Genomic DNA, 22580 nt, shown 5'->3' on the forward strand with positions numbered 1-22580 from the left:
CCGCCCGCTGGAGCCCCCCCCCCAGCCCAGGGGCAGCCGTCCCGTGCGGCCGCGGGCAGCGCTGTCAGAGGTGGCCGGCCACGGTGCCCGACCCCGCCAGCCCGGGCAGAGGTGCCTTTGGGGAGGTGGTACCAGCGACTGGTGCCATCCACAGCGGCACAGCTGGGGTCTGGGCCAGGCTGGAGGGCAGCGGCTTACACATTGTGCGTACGGTGCATGGCAGCTGTCTGTGTGTGTGCTTTGGTGTTCACCTGGCAAAACTGGCCACTACCAGAAACCTGTATTTTCCGAATGCCACCAGTTTAGCCTCTCTTACATGTCTTCTCAATTTTCACGCTAAGTTTAGACGCAAAATTTTACAGATTTTTTTGTCAAAGCCAGGCAAGTTTTATGCATAATTTGGTTTTGTGTCATCTGAACACAACCCTTCTTCATTTTTAAAAACCTTTGTGTAACTACAGTATTGCTGATGCAGTCTTTTTTAAAACTATTTTACAGACAGGTTTGTCTTGAGCTGGGACTAAGCTTTGCAAATGTCATCCCAGAAAGCATCTGGGAAAGTTGAGAGCAGCTGACAAAGGGAGAGGAGGCAAGAACAAAGTTAGACTCCGACTTCGGTTGCAGTGGCCTCCTTCAGCCATAAGCACTTTTTTAAGGATAAGTTTTACATCTCCAGCAGCACTGGATATTGTTTTGACTTTTCTTGTTCTATATAAAGGCAATTATTTATTGGCAATGCGAAAATAATAAATGGCAATTCTGTATTGTACAAACCAGACACAGCCCTCATTGTGCTATTCAGACTTGTTTATTCGCGCTTTGGTTTGTGGAAGTTCAGAGGTTTGCTTGTATGAATTTATACTGTGGGTTTGTTTGCCTGCTGGCAGCTGCCCCCCCCCATTGCTCCTCTTGCAGCGGTTCCTGTAAGAGCAGCACATTTCTCTTGAAGATGTGACCATTGCCTGGCCTTTCGGTGACTTGCTGAGGCTGTGGGTGGCAAAGCGCTGCTCCAAGCTGACCAGCCTCAGCTTCAAGTATCTGCACGTCCACCGAGGTGGGGCAGGTGACCACCGCCTTCCCGCCACGCCGTCCGGCCCGATTTGCACTTCAGAATGTCAATGACAAATTTGCTTTACTGCAATTAGCAAATGCAATAGGGAAGAAAACAGCAAAACCCCAAAGCGAAATGAAAATCAGAGCTAAATGAGCAACTTTGTGCATTGCTGAGAAGCTGGAGGTTTTAAGGCATTATATTGAGGTGAGGCCGGGGGCTGATGGGCAGTATCTGCCCCTGCCCATCGGGGTCAACAGGACACACAGGTGCTCGTGCCCGGCTTCGGAAAAGCCGCTGAGGCTGGACAAGGTGGGGTGCGAACGCCCGGCTCATGCTGGTGATGCACCTGGCTTTCAGCAGCGTGAGACGCCAGGAAAAGCCATCCACACCGCAGCGAAAGGCATAGGCTGCTGTAGCGGGTCGTCTTTGAAGAGGGAGGAGGGGTCAGCAGTGGGGCTGAGTGGGGGGAAGTCCCAGAACAGCGCAGACACTTGTGGAAGTTCAGAGGTTTGATGGGACGGAAAGCCAGAGTTCAAATACTTCCCCATGCTCTCCCGGGGTGAGCAGGGTGGTAGCAGGAGAGGCAGCAGTATTTCGTGGCCCAGCCATTTGCCGTCACGATTCCCATCTCCTCTGGGGAATCGTCTGGCCGAGTCCGCAGCGCCCGGGCACGAGGATCAACCCTTTTGCTGGCCAGCCGGACACCCTCCTGCTCTCTCACATGGCTGCACGGGCTGGCCGGGCCCCGTGCTAGCTTTAGCAAAAGGCAGATTTCTTTCTCTTTTTATCATACGTCTGTCTAACAGTTTTTAATATTTCGCTTATACCCTAGGTGACAGTTAAAATACAGTTTCCAGACTTTTTGGGCAAGCGCAGGGATGAGATGCTTGGTGTACTGACTGTGGGGTCGGGTTCCAGCTAAGTGTGGCGTCTCGCCGGGACTTTCAAGAAGCTTGGAGTGGGTTTTTTACCTTCCTTGGAAAGCAGTGTTTGATCAGCTGAGAACTGCAACTCCCTCTCTTGCTTTCCTTGGTCGATGGAAAAATAAAATTAAAAGTCCTGGGATGCTTTAGTGGCCTGAGGGCCTTTCCTACAAACACGCCACCTCTTGCCTAACCCTCAGGGTGGGTGGGTGCAACACGGAGATCAAGGGGTGTACAGGCAAGAAACGGGCAGAAGCCGCGGCTTGCGCTCTCCCACGGTACGCTCATCCTCTGTGCTGCAGGCAGCTCGCAGGCAGCACCGCCGGCCTGCTCCGGGGCACTGCCTGGGCTGGGGATCCATGGTCAGACGTGGCAGGACAGGGCAGGGTCTGCATCTGGCCAAAACCATGGTCAGTGGGTCGGATGAGGTGCGTGGAGGGGCCGGGCAGAGAGCTGTCTGCTTGGCGCGCGAGGGGAAAAGACACTCAAAGACCTGAAAATTTGCCCCTTGGAGCAGAGGCATTTTCAGGCACAAAAGCTGGTGGGGATGCTGATTCGGACGCGCTGCTCTAGGACGCAGGAGCTACAGGCCCGGCCTTAGCCTGAAAGTAATTTCTCTCCGTTTCCACAGTGCCAGATGAGGGCTGATGGCAGGTTAAGTAAGAGGTGGACCCTTTTGGAGGGTCGTGACGCCTTTCCACCCTCTCTGGACAGTGCCGTGTGGTGCTGGCTCTGCTCTGGGAGCTGTTTCTAGCAGCGCTGTACGCTGAACTTGAATGAGAATTAAACCACTTTGGTGGAAACTTGCCAGTTGCCACAACATCTGCAGCAGCTGCAGGGCACAGCAGCCAGCTCTGGGTATTGCCACTGCCTGCACTAATAGCGCACTAAATGAGAGTCCAAAGCACAGCCATAAATCAGGGGAAATCGGTGGTTTAAAGGTTCTTTCTGGGATGATGTTTTGCGGTTCAACCTGGCAGTAACTCAGGCAGGAGAGCACCTTAGAAAGGGTCCAAGTCAGCCAGGAACGGAGTTAACACACAGAGCTCAGAGGAAGAAGCTTCATCTATTATCATTTATTCCCTTCTTCTAAACTTTTTTTTTTAAACAAACTAAATGGGGCCTCCAACTGTGGCCGCTTCGATTCAGGGTACTTACTGACGGAAGCGCAGCACGACGTGCCCTGTCCCTCCCTACCACAGTGCAGGAGGCATTTCTTCTCGTTCGGAAAAGCTGCGCCTGTTTCCCATTGCCGACACGGGGGATGACGGCAGCTCCCGTCCCCAGCCCGAGCGGCGCCCAGCCACGCTGCCTTCCTGCCTTTCCTCGACGCCCACAAAGCCTCCACGGTCCCAAAACCGCCTACTGCCCTCGGGTGCGATGCGCGCCCAGGCGCCGTCAGTGGAGATGGCGAAAGGAGCGGGCAGCTCGCCGGGGAGGAGCGAGGCGCCTATTGCCACGTCTGCCGAGCGTGTCGGAAACGAACGCTCTCGTTCCTGGCAGCCTGGGCTGACTGGTACAATCTGAATGCTTCTCAATATTGTGTGACAGCAGGGCCGCAGCTCGCTGCCAGCAGCCCCGAAGGCACGCTCCAGTCTTTAAGGCAAAGATGCCAACATGGAAGCGAGCGTTTACACAAATGGGGAATCAGAGTGCAAGTGACAAGCGTGGCGATGGGATGTGACCGTGACATATGACCGTTTGGTGCCTACTCAGTGACAAGTGACTGAATGTCAGCAAACAGAATTTGATGAAACTCATGCTCCTGATAAAAGATGACTGCACAAACAACATCTGTGTCATTTTTCTGATAGTGGCTGCAGGCTAGCTGCACTAAAGGAGAGAGGAAATCGGAAGACAGTTGGAATAGGAGCCAACTGGGAAAATCTGTCGGGCCAGTCAATATTTTGGCAGACTCAGCCTGTCAGACGCTGTCAGCATTGATTCACCACGTGAGAGGTAAGGTTATGCCGAGGCCTCCTGAAAAATCAAAGGAGAGGTGCGAGGCATTTTGTGAGCGTGGGATGGTGGAGGCTCGGCTGGGGGGCACGGCGGCGTGAGAATCGAGTGCGATGCTCAGCCCTGCGTGTCCCCAACGGCTTGTGCGGGAGAAGGCCCTCGCCCCAGTGCAGGGCAGCGGGGCAGGAGGAGAAGCGCTACCTTCCCCCAGCAACACCGCAGCTGTACGGGGAGCAGCCTCCCACAATGGGGGCTTCCTAACAGAAACGGGGGAAGAAATCCTGCCTGGGATGCACTGGTGATACATATCTTCGATCTCACTGTCCTGTCACGGCTCAATTTAGTCTGCTATCAAATCTGTCCCTTCAAAAACTGGTGATGGCTTTTAGAGATAAAATGTTTCACAGTAAGGAAAAAATGTGCCTGTGACGGTAAGTTCAGAGAGACTTTTGGTGTGCGGAGCCTGGCCACCCCGTGCAGCCCGGGCTGTGTGGCGGCTGGTGCCGGGCGATGTCTCATCGTGCTGCATTCACCCCTGCAATGGTCCCTGTGAAAGAGGTGTACACACACACACACACGCGTGTGCACGCACACACACTTGTGTTCTGCAGCCCTTTTTGAGGAAAAGCCCTCACTGACTTCAGTGGGTGTTTTCATCCATCCTGAGCGCCAGCGGGTAGAAGTTTTGGGTTGTGAGACATCCTGCTGGAGGTCTCTGCCCTCCTTCCACCCATGGTGGGGGGACGTCGCGATGGGGAGAGCTGCCTGGCCCGCACTGCCGGCAGGTGAAGCTTCCCTTGGGAAAGCCCTGGCAGGAGCAAGGTGAGCCACCCTGCTTGGGGCCACACCGAGCATCACCAGGCTCCGGCACAGGAACCAGCGCGACCCAATGCCCTGGCCAGCCGGGGGCCGAGGAAATCGGCAGCGGTCCTGGGGAAACGCCTAAAAGGCCATGGGGGCTCAGGGACATGGCTGGGGGGCCGGGCTGGGGCCCTGGCGGGCCCACGGTGGGGACAGCCCGGCCGCCCTGGGACGAGGTGCTCCCCGGCTGGCCTCTGGTGCCTGCCGCTGGCAAGAAGCAGGATAAGCCGCCGGTTCACCTCCCTGGTGGCTCCTCTCACCTCCAAGCAAAGCAAGGCACACGTGTCCCCGCTGTCCACAGGGCGCGGGCAAGGCGTGCTCGTTGCTTCTTCTGCAGCTCCCGGTTTACCTCGTCTGCTGGGTGGCTTATTGACCCACATTTGCCTGCCATTATTAAAAGAAGGCTTTTTCGATAAGCAATCGATTCCTAATGGAACCCTGATACTCATCTGTCAGAGGCAATGGGTCCCACAGGGCAGGATCCTGTGGCCAGACCCAGCATGGGCATGTCGGATGGATTTTTTTAATGCGTTGGTCAATAAACTTCCATTTTCTCAGGCTGTGGAAGAATAAGCAGCCTGAGAATAAGCAGACTACAGAGCCCCAGAAGTATTTCTGTAGCTTATGCTGTTGTCTAGGGGGAACTGATGAAGGTTTGCTTACAGTAGGATGGGGGACTTCAGAAAATATTTCCATTTAATAATACAGAAAATTATTTGAGTTTTTGCCAAAGTCTCCCACAGTGAGGGAAAAACAAGCCTATCTGTTTCAGACATCGTTAAACCAGATGTGCTGTTCTTGGTATTCTGATCTCTCAATACGCTGGTTTAAATTACGGATTTCAATTATCATTTGGAAATGAACTTCCAGTTTTGTAATTGCTGCCATAAGTCACACAGATGTCCTTGCTGAATTCACGAGATGAAAACACAGCATTTGTGGATCAACTGTGTTCCCTTCAGTCTGCATAGTAATTGCCAAACTGCCACTTTTGATAAGGATTTGCGGAGTCACAGGCATTTACCCTCAGGGCTTTGTGAGAGGGATCCACTTCCAAGCACGCCAGCTGCTGGAGGTGCTCTGAGACGATGTGGTCCGTCTGCAGGGGAGAGAGAGAGGGCTTTAGGTAGCGGGACTCAGGCAGCAGCTGCTGTAAGGTGCTCTGTTTTTCCACTGAGAAAGTGTGATTCTTTATGGTGTGCCTTTTTTTTTTGCATTTTCCTAATACGTGAGATCTCTTTGCTGACTTACAGGGACTTTTGGGTGGGATCCAAAGCCTGCACATATTGCTGAGCCAGGATCAGACCATACCTCCTGTGCTTCGTGGCTTTTCGTTCACTGGAAATGGAAAAATTAGTTCTCTTGCTGTCCGAGTGGTAATTACCATGCAAAGAAAATCACTCCAGACGGTATTTGCAAAACAGGGGAACGTACGGCAGGAGACCGATTTTCGTATTTTTGAGTTTCTCGGCTGATGAACTCAAAGCACATTTACTGCGCTGAAAAGGGTGTTAGGTAATTCAGCACTGAAGTTCAAATGCCGGGGCAGTAAATTGGATTATGAAAGAATGAAGAGTCTGATCTCCATCCTTTTGCTTTTCACATCTACTCGGCTTTATCTACTTAACCCATGCAGCCAGCAAGGCGATGCTGCAAGTGCTGCCAAAGGTAAGGGACATTTCCGTGCCACCACCTAGCATTGCAGTGTTTCTTACGATCATTTGGTTAATACCTAGATGAAATACTCCTGAAATGACAGGTAGAGTGCTGTCTGGGCAAAAGTTGGATCTTTGTGCACATAGTAAATGCACTTCACATCATTAATATGACACAATGACCGTGACATCAGAAGAAGGTAAAGGATTGTAATCCCTTCAGTCAGCATTCACCAGCCATTGAGCTGTTCTTCAGACTTATTGCTGGCACCGGTAAAGGCTGATGGAACCATATTGACTGAGGCTGCCTGTCCCCATGGGGCGTGTTGGTGCCCATGCCTTCGGGCGGCCAGACCCCGTCCCGTGCCGCGGCTGGGAGTGGCTGACCATACCCAGCCCCCCGTTCCGGCGGGGACCACCAAATACATCTAACTCACGGCTCGAGGTGAGCTCAGGCTGGAACAGGTAACAGAAATTGCCTGTGCGCTGATAATGCTGTCTGGACTCCTAAGTGGATGACAATTTTCATGTATTTTTCACAAAATACCCTGGCCTTTGTGAGCCTTGGCACTGCAGCATTCTGGCTTTGCAAGTTTTATTTTTTCAGACTGAAGAGGAATGGGAGCTTGTCGATATGATGAGTGTATAACTTAGCTACATTTTTTCTTTCTTAAATTAAGATTATTTCTTTCTTAAAGTATGCCATTTCATAGCATTTTGGACAACTGCTTACACCAGGCTGACAGAGACACAGTCGGGACTGTCTTGCTTTTTGCAGTGCAGGTAATAAATGTAAGTATCTGTTCTTTTCCTTTTCATAAATGCTTTCTGTTAAAAAACCACTATGGGCTGAATGCCAATCAGTATCAAGTAATCTCCATGTAAGTGCTATTGATGGTTTCTATGTAAAATGGGGACGTTTTGTTACTGCCGTGCAGGCAGCGGCAGAGCGCTGCCAGAGCGAATGCCTCGGCATGACCAGCGTCTCCCCAGCCCCCTGGCATGTGGCGTCGGGCTGCACGTCACTTGGACCGATGCGACCCAATGGCAAGGGCGTGCATCGCTACCCCCAGGAGGAAAGGCAGCGGCACTGGGGGACCAACACTTAACTTCAGGGGAAAAGACGGCTTTGGCAAAGCTGAGACCGGAGGGCCAGGGTACACCCCGCGCCTTGCGCCGGGCTGCAGCTGCCCGTCAGTTTGCATGCCGGCACGCTAATCCAAACCAGGGATCACAGGCCACGGCGGGGGCTGCCCTTGCCAGCGCTTCACTTACCAGCTCCGGCTGGAAGGCGACCAGCGACCTGTGCAGCCACGTCAGGCTGCGGCTCCGGCCCTCGCAGCGGCGCAGGCCCAGCGCTCCCGCAGCATCGGCATGGGCGATGCAGAGCTCTCCATGCTGGATCAGCCTCAGCCAGGTGTAGTTGAACTTTTGGTTCTGTGGGGACAGACCGGGGAGAGCTGTGACCCCCGCTCGCCTTCCCCCGCTGGGGCTGGCTGCTCGGGGCTGGCAAGCAGCTGGCAGAGGCTCTCCTCGCATTCCTCCTGCCCTCACCCGGGACCGGGGGATGGGGAAAGACGTGATCCATGGGAACACCTTTCCTATGGATTTGCAGAGCTAAAAAGCTCAGGACAGCCTCGGTGCAGGCTCTGGGAGCGACTCCCGCCGCAGCAGCCCAGACTCCAAAGGGGATTGCTGCGCACTCCTCTGCCCTGCCACCTCTCCTGGCCGTACCCTGGTGGTGGGGTGCAAATGGACAAACCCCCGTACACGACAGGGCACCGACCTGCACGCTGGCCTGTGCCAGTGGTGAGCAATTAGCGGGGAACTGCCTAAGAAATGCTGCCTGTAAAGGAAAGGAGAGGTTGTCCACAGCAGCTTCTTCCCATCTAGTGACAGAATGTGGCTGGATGACTTGCAGCAGCAGCACAGCACAAAACACGGGCTTGTATTTAAATGTTTCTCCCCATTTTCACGAGCAGGCTCATGGCTTTATCAAACTTTCCTATTCCAGCTGAATTTGCCGGTTCTGGGGTTGTTGCTTGGCTACAGGCTTTGCAAACCGAGGCAATTCCTGCCCCTCGCTGCTCCCAGGCATCGTTTGGCTGTGTCCCCCAGTGGGAAGGCCGGCATTAGCTCCCGGGGAGAGGGCAGGTCACCATGGGGAGGTACAGGAGCTCTATGCCATGCACTAAAAATAGTATTACATACTCAGTATGCAGGGTATCCTTACCTTGTTGTTAACATCACACGCCTCAAAAGCTAGAGTAGTGTTTTCCACGGTGATGCATCTTGCCATGGCTATGTTAACAAGCTAGAAAATAGCACCAAAATGCAAATTTAGACATAAATTCCCAAGAAAGAGGAGAGGCTGTTACACTGCAGTTAAGCTGCTGGATTCACAGGACACTGATTAATACTGTCCACTTAACCGAGTGAAGCAGAGATGATGTGTCATAGTCCTTGGAGGGGTGTGTAAATGCACATGTGGTCCACTACATATGTTTTTCTACTGAGGGAAGCTTGAAACTAGCCCTTTCCAGAAACGTTCAAGGCTGGATGAGACACATTCTTTTTGGGGTTTTTTTGGGCATAGCTAATGTTCCTGCTCTGCAAATCCCCAAAACAACAGCTCCCAACAATAACACCTGCAGAATCCCTTCCCGTTGCTACACTGTGAAGGAGGCGAGCAGCCACTGCGCGCAGCTGACGCAAGCACCTGGTGGTCCCATCTCGGCTCCAGCCGGTCGCCTCCCAGCTGGGGCCCCGGGCCCGGGGCTCCGGCAGCCCGCCATGGACCCCGCGGCCAGCCCCAGGGAACGACTCCATCACTGCATGTGATGCACTCGGTGCCTCACCCCGAGGTAACTCTTCGTGTTTTCCATCCAGGTTGGTTGTCTTGTTACCTGTCATCAACGGGGAAACGCAGACGTGGTCCCCCGAAGCGGGGAACCCCGGCAGAAACATCATCATTAAGCTATTTTTAACTGAACTGCCATTACCTCACGCTGGGGGGGAGAAAGAGAGGATGAGTGAGCACCGCACCCTGGGTAGTGCAGACCAGACGTTTCTCTGAGCGTGTGCATTCAGCCCCCAGCTTGCTGCGAGGGAGCATCAGGCTCTGCTCCTTCGCTCGGCTTCTCTTTGCTCTTTCTCCCTGCCGCTGTCCCCCACCACCGGCCAGCGCCAGCGTCCGCACAGAGCATGCTCTGCAAGAGGCATTTTCTGAATGCTGTTCGTATGGCGTGTTCAGAGGTCGCTCAGGAGTACGGCAGATTATATGGGAAAGCTGAAAACACTGGACTGAGCTCTGCCAGCCCCCTCCGGTTCCTGGGCTGAAGCCCACCGCGCTGCAGGGACTCAGGGCTGCAGAGGGCTTGGTCGGCCACAGTCTGCAGGCACCGGCACTGGCTCCTCAGACAACCCCAGCGGTGCTCCAGTCGGGGCTGCTCACATCTCCGATTCCTTGCAAATGCCATTCCTTCTCCTTCTTTCAAAATTTCTGAAGAATTTATGAATTAATCCCAGTGAACAAATAGGCTATTCAGAAAACAGTTTTCAAGTAACTTTGGATAGTGTTCAGCACAGCTGGAATTTGCAGAGCTAGCTGAAAAACAGATTTTCTGCCCTATTAAATTTTGAGAATGAAGATAAAAGAGCGATTCAGGTGGCCTGAATCAGGACAAAGCAAGGCAACATCTTGAAAAGTTTCACAAACACCTCTGAAAAGCTGGAGTTTTGGTTCACTTGAAACAGAGGTCTCTCTATATGGTCTAACTGTTTTGCACTGAATTTGACATTAAGTTTTAGTGCTCTGATTGAAACAAAAGAGCTGAAAAAGTGAATATTTCTCAGGCAAATTCCATTTTTTATGTTCTCAAGACTATCACTGCTAATTCTTTTTTAAAAAAGTCACTTAAGCCGATGTTTCGCTGAAGCCTTCGGTCTAATCCAAATGGTGCTTTCTGGAAGGCAATGCAGGGACACGGGCTTTCAGCCATACAACAGTTTCGGAGCGGCTGCCCCAGCAGACAGCCCTCAGTTCCTGTGCTTACAGCTGCTCTGAGCAGCGAACGGCCGCTGCTGCCACGCTGAGACTGACAGACGCATCCAAATGGATGCACAGCTCTTAATCCACTGAAGTGCCCGAACCCAGCAGCTTCCTATAGCTTTTCCACGAGTGCCAAGAGCTCACCCAGACGAAGCACGGCGTCCCTCCCAGTGCTCTCTGCAAAGCTGCCCTCCCACACCTTCACGGCTCGATCATAAAAGTAACGCACCGGCTGCGGCTGGCAAGAGCCTGACTTGATCCCTAGGGATCCCTGTGACGGGGAACCATCACGTTACGCCCTTGGCCCACAGACAAGCCTGAAACGCAGCCAAATGGTTGCTGTGCTTTTTCCTGGCTCCCAGAAGGGCCGGTGCAGTAACTGGAGGCCGTGCGCCTTCGCAGGGATGGAGGGGACAGGCAGTTCTTGTTCTCGCTCCTCAGGCTGTGCCAGCCCTGCGGTCACCGGCTCCTGGCCACCTCCTCTTGGCAAGTGCTTCTCCTGCCACGGCACTGGGAGATGGGGATGGGTGGGGAAGGCAGCAAACACTTTAGTTTTCATTCCGGGCATTGCTGTAATTTTTCTGACAAACCAGGTATTTTACTTTTGTTATTGCTTTTATAACTAGATTGCAATCAACGTTGTATCTTTTCTGGGAGGAATATTTGAGGTTTCCGAATGTTCAAAGCAGCAGCCGATATTCTGCTCAGGCTCAGGGCTGGGCCAAATTCAGAACCCCCGTTTTATTCTTCTTTAATTCGCCTTTTAATGTTGGTGAAGTGACACCGAACACCCGTGGAGTAGCTGCACAAGTAGGACCCTGTGCCAGAGATCACCACAAGTTCCCCGGCGCAGAGATGGAGGGATGGTGGAGGAGAAACGGAGCCTGACCCGGTTACGCTCCGCAGCCACCCAGCCAGCAAGGGGCTTGCGGGGAGGCAGGACGGAGGACTTAATCCAAAATGCACTTTAAGGTGTTTTCTGCCCACTCCCGAGGCGCAGGCTTCACCTGCGCTGGAGAAACGCCAGGACTCTTCCAGGCTGCTGCCCTTGCCCGTCTGCAGGCAGCGGCAGGGGAAAAGCAGATTTCTGCTGCGCTCTGCTGGCGACAGCGCACCGGTACAAACCCTGCCTGCGCCCGGGGCCCCGGCCTCCTGCCCCGGCCTGCCTGCGCTGCCCAGGCACCCCTAACCCACACCGAAAAGGAACCGCGCTCTCCTGCCGTGGCCAAAAAGCTGTGCGGGTAGGGAGGACGCCGGACCTCCCGCCCTGGAGGCACGTCCCCTGACCATGACTGTTGCACGGGCAGCTCACCTGGTGTTTAAACACTGAACTGGCTCTTCAACGGGAAACAGTCTCTTGGAATTGTGACCCATTTCTTTATAAAAATACTGGGGAATCCAGACCACCGTGACATATTAAATATTCAAAAATGTTACCAAATGCCAGGGAAGCAACTCAGAGACAAGCGTACTGGGGTGCTACCAAGTCCCTAGCCAGCCACTGAAAACACGTTTAAATGAGGGATAGCAAGTCATTTGGGTACGTACCAGCCCGCTGGCTTTAACCAGGGGAGCTTCCAGGTCTGGGTAGACGTTCTCCAGGTACCACCTGAAGCTTTTGCACTGAAGCTTCTTTCGCAGTTGGATTTGTTGAGTCAGGTCGCCGACATCCAGGTTTTTCAAGACTAAGTGGTAAGCGTGGCCGTAGAATAACTCCTTGTACTCGTCCAGCCAGACCTCTGCAACGCGGGCCAAGTTCCTCTCCACTGTTCTCACCCGATCTTTCGGGAAGGAGTAAGGATTGTCGTTCCTGAAAATGTGCCCAACTCTGGAGCACGGAACAATCTCAATCTCTCCCCCGCACATCCAGACCTGAGAAACAGAGGTTCCTTTGATAGAAACACGGGCAAATGTCGGGTGCCAGCTTTGTGCAAGCCAGAAGAGGAGCAGAGAAGTAAGTAAACTGCTGGGAGGGACGGGGTCTCCAGCACGGGGCTGCCCTGGGGAGACCCTGACGGAGCCCCAAGCACCTGAGCCAGGCTGGCGGGGATGCAGGCGTGTGAGAGCAGCATACCTTGAATGAAATCTCCATGTTTTCACCTCCCCAAACATCCAGTCCTGGGTCATACATTCCCAGCTCAAAAAAATACTTCTTATCGATGGAAAACAGGCCACCTGCCATGACCGGGCACCTGGGAACAGAGGAACCACACAGTGCGTCAGCTGGTCGGGAAGCACCCGTCCCTTTCCCCTTGCTTTGACGAGGGAATCATTGAGAAGCTGCAGGCTACTAAATGCTCGGGGACAGTGCCTGAGCCCGCACTTACAGAGACAGCAAGGACCACCCGATTTGTCACTTCACGGCAGGCTGACAGATGGAACATTAAAATAGATGATATTTGGGTGGCTTTACCCAGTCTGAAAGCCGTAATGGGGCATGGAAGGCGAAAAATGCAGTGGTACATTCCCCCGGCCCTGGCAGCACCGGCAAAACGCCAGCAGTGCCGCAAGAGGTGAGAAAGGCTTGCTGGGCCTTGCCCATGCCTGATGATGTGATTGCCCACGGTGGACCATTGCCTCTATTGTCCTTACAAGCAAAGGAACATTTGGCCTCGAAGGAGCCTTTACTGCTAAATTATTAACAAAGGAACAGGTTAGTTCACAAAGTTCTCACATTTGCTTTTTTTTACCTTATTATATCAGTTTCCTTGATTTTATTTTTCTCGATGACCTCTTGTGGAATCTGCCTCCATCCAAAATTCATTGGCCAAGTAAAAATCCCGCGCTGAAAGTTGTCCACGGTCATGTAACTAAATGGCGAAAAGATTGGGATGACTAATTCTGAGTCACATTCCTGATTGAAATGTCACCCTTAACGAGTGAAGATGAATATCTGTACATAATTAAAACAGGATTTTAACAAATTTCATCAGGAATCTTCTTCATGTACTAAAAGTCATGAAAAAGGGAAAAGGTGTGTGCGATAAACGACGCGGCCACGTCCACTGCTAATGTTAATTTCTGGTGTACAGCAACGTTACGTATCCCTTGTGAAACGCTGCTGAAGGCCAGTTAGAAGGTCTGGACCTGTGTCTTCCTGTAATTAATGTGTTGGTGGTTCCAGCAGGAGGTTTTGCTCAAGCCGCCGGCGTGGATTTTGGGTTTCCCAGGGGCGTGAGCTGCCTTACCTCATGTCCTTGTCGCTGATGACCTCGATGACGGGGCAGGCAACCTTGGCCCGGCTCAGGCGGACCCTCTCCAGCAGCGGCTCCAGCCACCCCACATTGCACTCCACGTGTGAGTCCAGGAACGTCAGGACACTGCCTGCGGCAGAGGCCAGGGCAGCATCAGGCCTCAGGCACCCCATCCCCTGCCGGCCGGCCTCCCTGGGTGCCCTGTGGGCTCAGGGTGCTGCTGACGGTGCCACGGCCCTCCATGGCTCCCAAAACCCTCCCAGCCATAGCCCAGAGCATGTTTTCACTGCTCCGCCATCGCGGCCTGCAGAGTGAAGCGGAGCGGCTCCTGGCAGAAACGGCCATTTCGGTGCCGACGCAGCCCGGCCGTGGAGCTGGGGCGGCGTGGCGGGCGATCCCGACTGCCACTTGCTAGGGCCGTGCTGAGGTGCCAGACAAGCCGCAGCTCGTCCCCTCGTCAGACCCTTCTGCTTTGCATATAGAAGATGCCCTGAGTTCCTTAGGAGGGGACTAAAGCTCAGTGCTGGAGACGGCTTATTGGCACCTCTCGGGGGGTCCAGACAGGGCTGTAAAATGGCTTTCGTCCTACCTTTGGCGATCTCCGCTCCCGCCAGTCTGGCCCGTATTAGACCGTGCCTCTCCTTGAGATGAAGGATCTTCACTTTTGGGAACCACGACATGTATTTGTCCAGCTTCTCCTTGAGGTACTCTGCAGAGAAGAGGAGGGTGAGGTTGACTTACCCATTTCGCACCCACCTCCAGGGTGAAAAGCAGAGGGCAGATTTTCCCTGGAAGCACCTCCAAACACACCAGGGTCCTCAGGTCTGGGGCACGAACATCTGGGCACAGCTGCAGGGCTTCTGGTGCACGGCATCACAGTCTGAGCCTGCTCTCCGGTGAAACTCCCAGCTGTGTCAGTGCCAGCAGGTTTAGGCTGAAGTTGGTAAGTTTAAAAATCTTTGTTGGAGACGTGTCTCCTGGTACTCTGTGACGGGTGTTGCTGCTTGGTCCTGGGGGCTCGCCGCAGGCTGCCGGGCTCTGCATCGGCACAAACCCGGCAGATGCAGCAAAGGTGGACCCGTACCCGGTGCTGGGCGAGCGCAGTGACTCGCTGCACTCAGGAGACATGGAAAGTGGAGAGCAGCAAGTGCAGGGCTTTTGGTGACAGGCCATGAACAAAATCCCAGTGGCCTCACTTGGGTAGTTCATGATCCAAACCAGGTATCGAACGGTTGTTCAAAGACTCAAAACCAAGGTTTTTTTCTTCATCGCACTACAATTGCAATTAAAATGTGGTTGTAAATTTTTTTCCTTTGCCTAAAAAAATATTTTTTTGTGCTCTACAAATTTCTCGATATTAAGCACCACATGTAAAGACTCAGCCCGGGTTTAAAATGCAGGAGGGTTTGCTGTGGCACATCTCTACTTTTCAGGTTGCTTTTGTCATGGTTTCCCATGGCTGTGGAGGCAGCTGGTGGTAAACTCACACGAAAAAGAGGGTGTGAGAAAAGTGGCTCGGGGGACTCGAGCGCCGGGCAGCCCTGTGCATGGGCGGTTTTGCTCCGGCAGAGGAGCCCAGGAGCCTCTGCTGCGGTGCTGCGGGTGGGGGCGGGCGCAGCGTTAAAAGCTTTGAAAGGCTCCAAAGGTGAGACATTTGCGGACACGTTTGCTGTAGGTTATTGCTGCTGCTACTTGGATTACAGCAACGCAGAGCAGAGCTCTCCGTAATTCACCCACACTCGCGAGGTTTCAGTTGCAGATGTTCGCTGGCTAATGAGCAGATACAAAGGGAAGTCACAGGGAGAAAATGAAGAGGAAACTCGAAAAGATGCTTTTGAGGGGTAATGGTATGAACGTGTTTTAATGATTATTTTAAAAATGAGCAAACTGAGTCTTTTTCCTCTTTTTTGCACCTATTGTCTTGTTGCACTGTAGGCTCTTTGTATGCGTGGCATGAGCTCTGAAGTTTGCCTGAGACAGCACTTTCCCTGAAGAACCAGCAGCTGGAAAATTACATCATTCCTAATTTTTTAAGGGCTGAAGTCAGCAGAGAGCCAAAGCATTACAAAGCAGAGGTTCGATATCATCTGGAATGCCTGTGAGCATGCATGCAAAGCCACTGTGCACGTGCAGATGCCCGGCTCACCACTGCTCTTACTACAACTGCCCCATTCTCTGAGAAACCTGGGAAGTGCACGCTATTCCTCCCCTGCCACCAGCACTGAAAACATGGGGGCACTCGTCTGGAAACTGCACAGAGAAGGGTGACAGTGTCTCTTTTATAAATGCACAAGCCCTCAAGCCAGGGCACCCTGAAGATGCGTGGGTCGGGTGGGACCGAGCTCCCTGGTGCCCCTGGACCACAGTGCCTCCTCCAGCCTCCAGCACATGTGCAAAGCAGCGCACGAGTGTCATCTTAGTGATGCACAGCTGTAAACGTAGCAGCTGTTTAAGTGAGTGAACTGGGATGGGAGAGATGTGAATGATAAAGTCTAGCACGGTGTTGGGCAAGAGCCGCAGCTCGATCCACCACAGCCACCCCCCAGTGCCCATCTGGCCTCTGATCCCCCTCATCTGGAAAGATAGCAGCACAGGCTTGCTGCACTTCAATACATCGAAAGGAGAAAATGCAATTTCTTCCTACTATTCAGAATTGAATTACAGAGAACAAATTGTATTTTCGCCTCAAGTTATATTAGTTTCATAAAGGTAGAAGAAGCTTCACCTACCTTTAGTGCTGAAGTCATCCACCAAAATGACTTCTTCAATCAGGTGCGGAGGAGATCTGCTGAGGACGCTGTGAACGGAGCGCAGGAGGGTGGACCACACTTCATCCACGAAGCACATGATGATGGTGGTGGTCGGGAGGTCATCGTGAACCCGCTGCTCAGAGCACCTGCAACGGCAACACGGGCTCACAGGCGACAGCCGGTCACATTCCTGAAAATCTCCAGGCTTAGGGTTTATCGGGAAAATGCGCAGGGAGGGGGGAATTGCCAAATGTGAAATATGGAGGCAAACCCCTGCAATGGGATTTTGTTGGGAGAGGGAGCAGAGGGGTGAGTGGGGGGAACTCCCCACACAGCCCCAGGGCCCCTCTTGTGGGCAGCCCCGTGGGATAGGATGCACTCACTCCTTTCTAACAGGGACCTCTTTTTTCCTCCCTACTCCCGGGTGATAATACCTCCTTTCTGTGAGCAAACAGTGCAAAGGCCCCAGGGAGCAAGGCCAATCCCAGCTCTACACTACTGGCCTCGGGGAATCCTGTGGGGAAAGGATCCCCGTGCGCTGGGTGCCCTCCCGCGACGCTCCGAGCACCTGCAGGGCTTGGGATCCTGGGCTGCGTGAGATAGCCTTGCTGGAAAAAAAGAATTGGTATTATGCTCAAAATGCAGGGAAACGGCCATTTCCATGAAGGGTTACTAGGCACAGCAACTTGTCAAACATGCAGACAGCGAGGAAGAGTCACCTAGTCCAACTTCTGCACCTAACTCAGGGGATCGTGGGGGATGGGAAAACATTCAAGCATCCAAATTTCATGTACGACACTACTGGCAGGTCCGCTCCCTGAGCCCCCCGTATCTCACACTCCGAGTGCCCACACCTCCGAAGGGATGCCCCGGCACGGCCAGCCGTGCCCCGAGCCCACGTGCAGGGGCTCCGAGCGGCGCCTGCTTCCCTCGCAAACAGCCAGCGATACGCATCGGCGGACCCGAGGGAGTGATAAAATTTCTCCCGTGTCTATGAGTTTGTCATTTTATTCTGTGACAGCCAAAAATGCAGTGGCTGGGTCAGGCCTGTGTCTTCAGCGTTTGAACAAAAGGTCGATGAGCAGCTTTTCTCATCTTCCATTTGCAATTCAAGCACTGCTTTGCTGCGTGCCTTGGGGAGCAGGGCTCCCTCAGCCCTCCTATCTCCGAGTGGATCTCCAGGCCTGCATAACGCCTGGCAGAGTGCTCCTCTCCCCCAGACTGGCCGGTTTATCCCAGAATACCCATGGATTGCTGGGATGTGCTTTCTCTCTGTTGTCAATAAGCTGAAGTCTGATAGCAGGTTTTTCTCTCTTGTCCTTCCAGAGCAGACCTCCTGCAGGCAGGACAGGCACCAGCCTATCTGTGGGTGCAGAAAATGAATTTCTTGGCGATGAAAACACTGTTCACTCTGCTGTCAACAACAGACAGAAAACAGGGACAGGTATATGGGAGCGTACGGAAAACTGACTTCTTGTTCTTCTGTGTTAATGAATGGGCCCTCAGGTTTGGCTGGTGCCAGCTCAAATGCTGATGCCAGGGCACTGCGCAGCTCAGAGAAGAAAATTCAGAGGTACTTCACAGCTAATGAGAAGTGCTCTGGGTAAGTGAAAATAACCCCAGAATTACTCTCTGTCACAATCCTTGGAACGTGTCTTTCCTTCTCCTTCTGTAGCCTGGTTCACCTCGGGCAGCAGCCAGGGCTGGCTCAGCCAGGAGATGATGTGCTGCTTGATATGGTTTGGTTGAAAACCATAACGGTGTTGGCCCGTGGAGATGGGACCTCTCTGCAGCACAGGGGGGTGGTTCGGGCACGCCGGCAGGACTCCCAGGATCGACGGAGAGAAGTCAGGGACTGAACTGCTGGGGGGGGGTCACTCGCAAGGAGACAGAACAAGGGACAGCAAAACTAGGAGAAAAAAAGTTAATTTGCAGTTGCTCCTACAGCGAACCCAAGGAGGGAGCTCATGGAGGGAGGAGGGACAGAGGCCATGGAAAAAGCAGGAGACAGCTGCTGAGCACAACGGCTTTCACTGCATGGAGAGAGGGATGTGAGAGCTGCTGAGAAAATGCAGCCGAGACCCAAGCCATGCGTGCAGCCAGGCAGTACCTCCTAAGAGGACTTTTCATTAGCAGCAGACGGGCTCTTGGCCAAAGCCTGCATGTACTGCGGGCAGCTAGAAAGCGTCCGCGTGAGGGCGATGGGAAACCTCAAACTGAGGAACATCTTTTTCTCACTTCTTACCTAAAGAAGTAGGATTTCTAGGCAGAGCAATGGGTCTGTTATTGTTGACCCCCAGCTAAAGATATTTCACAATGTCCTGTGTGAGTTTGGGCTCCATTTCTTTGCCAACGTGCTGGTTTGGCTGGGGTAGAGTTAATTTTCTTATGAAGAAGTATGGGGCTACGTTTTGGATTTGTGCTGAAAACAGTGTTGATAACACAACGATGTTTTTGTTATTGCTGAGCAGGGCTGACACAGAGTCAAGGCCTTTTCTGCCTCTCACCCCACCCCACCAGCGAGCAGGCTGGGGGTGCACAAGAGGCTGGGAGGGGACACAGCCGGGACAGCTGACCCCAACTGACCAAAGGGATATCCCACACCATATGGCATCATGCTCAGTATATAAAGCTGGGGGAAGGAGGAGGAAGAGGGGGGACGTTCAGAGCGATGGTGTTTGTCTTCCCAAGTCACCGTCACACGTGATGGAGCCCTGCTTTCCTGGAGATGGCTGAACACCTGCCTGCCCATGGGAAGGAGTGAATGAATTCCTTGTTTTGCTTTGCTTGCGTGCGCGGCTTTTGCTTTGCCTATTAAACTGTACTGTCTTTATCTCAACCTACAAGTTTTCTCACTTTTACCCTTCCGATTCTTCCCCCCATCCCACTGGAGGGGAGTGAACGAGCGGCTGGGTGGGGCTGAGTTGCTGGCTGGGGTTAAACCATGACAGCTAACTATATACATATATGTACATACATATATATTTTATACATATATACATATATAATACTTAATATACATAATCAGTGTTAAGTAGAAGTCAAATAATTTTGAAATTCCACCCCTAAACAGAATTTTAAACAAAAATAGCCCCCAGCCTTTATGTTCTGCTGACATCACCCTGAAACTCAGCAAAATGTAGGCTCTTAAGTTGCTAAAATTGCTTTGGGAAAACGTCACCTTAGATCTGCTGTCCCCGAGTTTGGAAGCAGCCTGGCACTGAAGACCTGAGCCGCAGGGGTGCCCAGCCCTGTCCTCTCCCAGCTGGCAGGCGCAGCGGTGGTCCCTCCCCACGCCTGCCGGCACGGTTGGTAACTTACCCAGAACCTACCGTGCCATGCAGCATGCGACATTTTTTTTGCCAGACCAGGAAATCTGGGTCCCTGTCTACACCTGGATAGCTTGATTGTCCCAGAGAAGCTACGATGGTAGCCTGGGGAGAGGTCAGAGGCAGGGACCTTCGCTGCCGGCGCTGCAGTCTTGGGCTGAAACGGGGTCCAGGGCTCCTGAACCGGGCTCTGCAGGGAGCGCTCCCTGCAAGCCTCCTGGCCACCCCCCGCCTTCAGCTGTGTGGCTCCTGCATCTCGCTCCTCCTTGGTGGAACTCTTCCTGCACGCACTTCTGCAGAGGCGCGGTGCTCGGCAAGCTCCAGCGTGGTGAGTAAAGCTCAGAAAGCAGGAAGCGTTGCACTCGGACAGGCAGACTGAAGGCTGCCACAGAACAAGTTTCCTGTTGGCCCAATTTCAGAGGTCTAGTCCAGTACTCCAGCAAGGATCGAGAGAGGAACTGTGGTCTAAGCTGGGAGAGACCAGAAGGATCCAGGAAAAAAGTAACGTGCCGTCTGATCACCAAGAGCTGCCAACAGCTGTTGCCGTGAGCTGGCCCTTATGACTTGATTTCTGCCGTGCCAGCAGGCTGAGGGCAGAGCCTGCACAGGCTCCCGCCAGTGCCGGAATGCCCAGGGGAGCTCCCTGTGGCCCTGTGCCCCAGCACGGCAGCACACGTGCCCAGGCAGCACCATCAGGGATGCACCCCTGTTTGGCCAAGGCGTTGCCCGTGGTGCCCAAACAGCAATGCCGTCTCCTCCCGGGCAGGTGCGTGATTCACCAGAGGCAGGCGGGCTGTGCTTATGGGTGCTCCTGGGAGGTGGGTTTCTGCTCCACAGCTCCAGGGCTTTGCTGTCAAAGGCCAAAACACAGTGCTGGCTTTGAGCTGCCATGCTTCTTTTTCTGTGCACAGGTGGCTTCTGTAGCTGGCATCTTCTGCCTGCCAGAAAGCAGTCCTAGTCGTCTCCCTCCTTCCCTGCCCCATTCCTTCCCGTGAGGGACCTCACCTCGGCTCCCAGGCGAGCACCAACAGTGCCGCGGGAACGTCTGTGTATTGTCCTGTGGGACAGGAGACAACTCACAGCACAACTCCCATTCCACCGTACCCATGGTCTGCGAGTGTGGGAAGAGGGTCATGGGAGGGTCTCTGCATGAGGCAGGTCTCTCATCTGCCAAGGGGCTGAGAGACGTTTGCAGCAGGAAAAGCCAAGTGTAAGACGAACTTGTCATTCACCTGAACTGGCACCTTCCCTCGACCCTCCCTGCATCTGTCCAGGCACAGCAGCTCAGGAGAGGGAGACCCTCCAGCCCCTTACCCCTTCCATTCGCAAGGCGCTGCCCACACCTTACCCTTTACCTTTCTATGGGGACCCCGGTGTGCGTGTGTGTCTTTTTTGAAGTGCAGTACTGAGATTTGCAGAATCGGCTGCACATTTCGTGAGGACAGCTGTAACCGAACCACGGTTTTCCAGATCAGAACTCCGCGTCCCTCCCCATGTGTGCCCATAGATCCGAGTCCTCCGAGTGGGTACCGACCGCAGTGCTCCGCAGCACAAGGGGAGCGGTGCCACTGGCCTGCAGAAAGAAGCGCTCCTGGGGGCATCCCCTGGACCGCCTCGACTGCAGGCTGGCACATGCTGTATAATCACGTCAGCGCTCAGGACATGGCTTTGTCTCCTGCGGAGCCTTTCGGAGCCCCAGCAGGCCCTCCGGCCAGGAGAGGCCATCGGGGTGCCTCTGCCTCGAGGGAAGTGCAGCGGCAGCTTGCAGGTGTGAGAGCACCTCTGGGGCAGGGAGGGCTTCCGCTGCTGAAACAAATCGACAGGGTGCAGGAGTGGTCCAGGAACCAAATGCATGAATATCAAAACCAAACAGTGCTCGGTGCTACACCTGATAAACCAGGTAAAATGAGCCCCATTGCCTGCCTCGTGTGCCCCAGCCTCTTTGGACAGCAGAACTTAGCGGGATAAGACGATCTGCAAATTTACTCAGTTTTACGTTTAATAACTCTTACCTGGAAAGGCAAAAGCCATCTCACGGCTAGCATGCATGAAGCAAAGGCCTCGGTGTGCCCAGCAGCTCTGCCCAGGAGCCACCAAGCAGGTTCCGAGGGGCGCGGCGCAGGTATTTGTGCAGGGGAAGCAGATCTTACCCGGCAGGCCTGGTGTCCGCTATGGCTCGGTCTACAGGGATCAAATCGCTGAGGTAGACGTTAAAGTTTCCTTCTTTCCATCTACTTTTTGCTTCTTCTTGTTTATCGTCAGGGACTGCAACAGGGTGCCCAAACTGGCCGGGAGCTTGGGGGTCTCTCGGGGCAAGCGTTGCATCCACGGACAAGACCCTGTGCATTCCCAGCCTGCTCCCGCCTGCCTCCTCCTGCCCGTCCTTCCCGGCGACAGGTGCCCTGGGAGCTGCTCCTTGCGTGGTACCCAGCGTCCGGCTCCGGCCACCCGGCGCCGCAGTCCCGGTGATGGCGTTCGCAGTACGGGCACCGTTGCCTTTTTCGTTAGCGAGCTGCCGCTCTTTGTGCTTTTCTTGGCTCTTTGTGAAGTTCCCCGCAGAGTCGGATCCAAGATACGGGACTGCTGGGCTGCCGGGTTTTATCCCCTCTTTGCTAATAAGGACGAAGTGGTTCTCGGAGGAAGTTTCTTTCTTTCCCACTTTTGTGTCCTCCTGCCCGGGCAGGGCTGCCAGCCCCGCTGCCCCGGGAAGCTGGCTGGCTTTCCCCGGCGTGCCGGCAGGTCGCCGCCGACCCCCGTTGGCGGCGTGTCCGGGTCCCTCCACCACCGTCACCCCAACCCCGGCT

At 53.8% G+C, this 22580-nt stretch overlaps 1 protein-coding gene across 1 annotated transcript in view; it reads right to left on the reverse strand.

Annotated features, from left to right (window-relative positions):
* Positions 1-5755: 5755 nt before the first annotated feature.
* Positions 5756-22580, reverse strand: part of GALNT5 (polypeptide N-acetylgalactosaminyltransferase 5) — a 62085-nt gene continuing 45260 nt past the window's right edge. Inside the window, exons 3-12 of the mRNA XM_009334039.1 lie at positions 21927-22578; positions 16427-16593; positions 14287-14406; positions 13692-13827; positions 13194-13313; positions 12578-12695; positions 12052-12375; positions 8686-8766; positions 7728-7889; positions 5756-5896 (exon numbers count right to left, since the gene is read on the reverse strand). Coding sequence (XP_009332314.1) covers positions 5756-5896; positions 7728-7889; positions 8686-8766; positions 12052-12375; positions 12578-12695; positions 13194-13313; positions 13692-13827; positions 14287-14406; positions 16427-16593; positions 21927-22578 — 2021 coding nt within the window. The remainder of the gene's footprint in view (positions 5897-7727; positions 7890-8685; positions 8767-12051; positions 12376-12577; positions 12696-13193; positions 13314-13691; positions 13828-14286; positions 14407-16426; positions 16594-21926; positions 22579-22580) is intronic.

This window comes from Pygoscelis adeliae, unplaced genomic scaffold, assembly GCF_000699105.1.
Source record: "Pygoscelis adeliae isolate BGI_AS28 unplaced genomic scaffold, ASM69910v1 Scaffold131, whole genome shotgun sequence".
NCBI classification, from domain to species: domain Eukaryota; kingdom Metazoa; phylum Chordata; class Aves; order Sphenisciformes; family Spheniscidae; genus Pygoscelis; species Pygoscelis adeliae.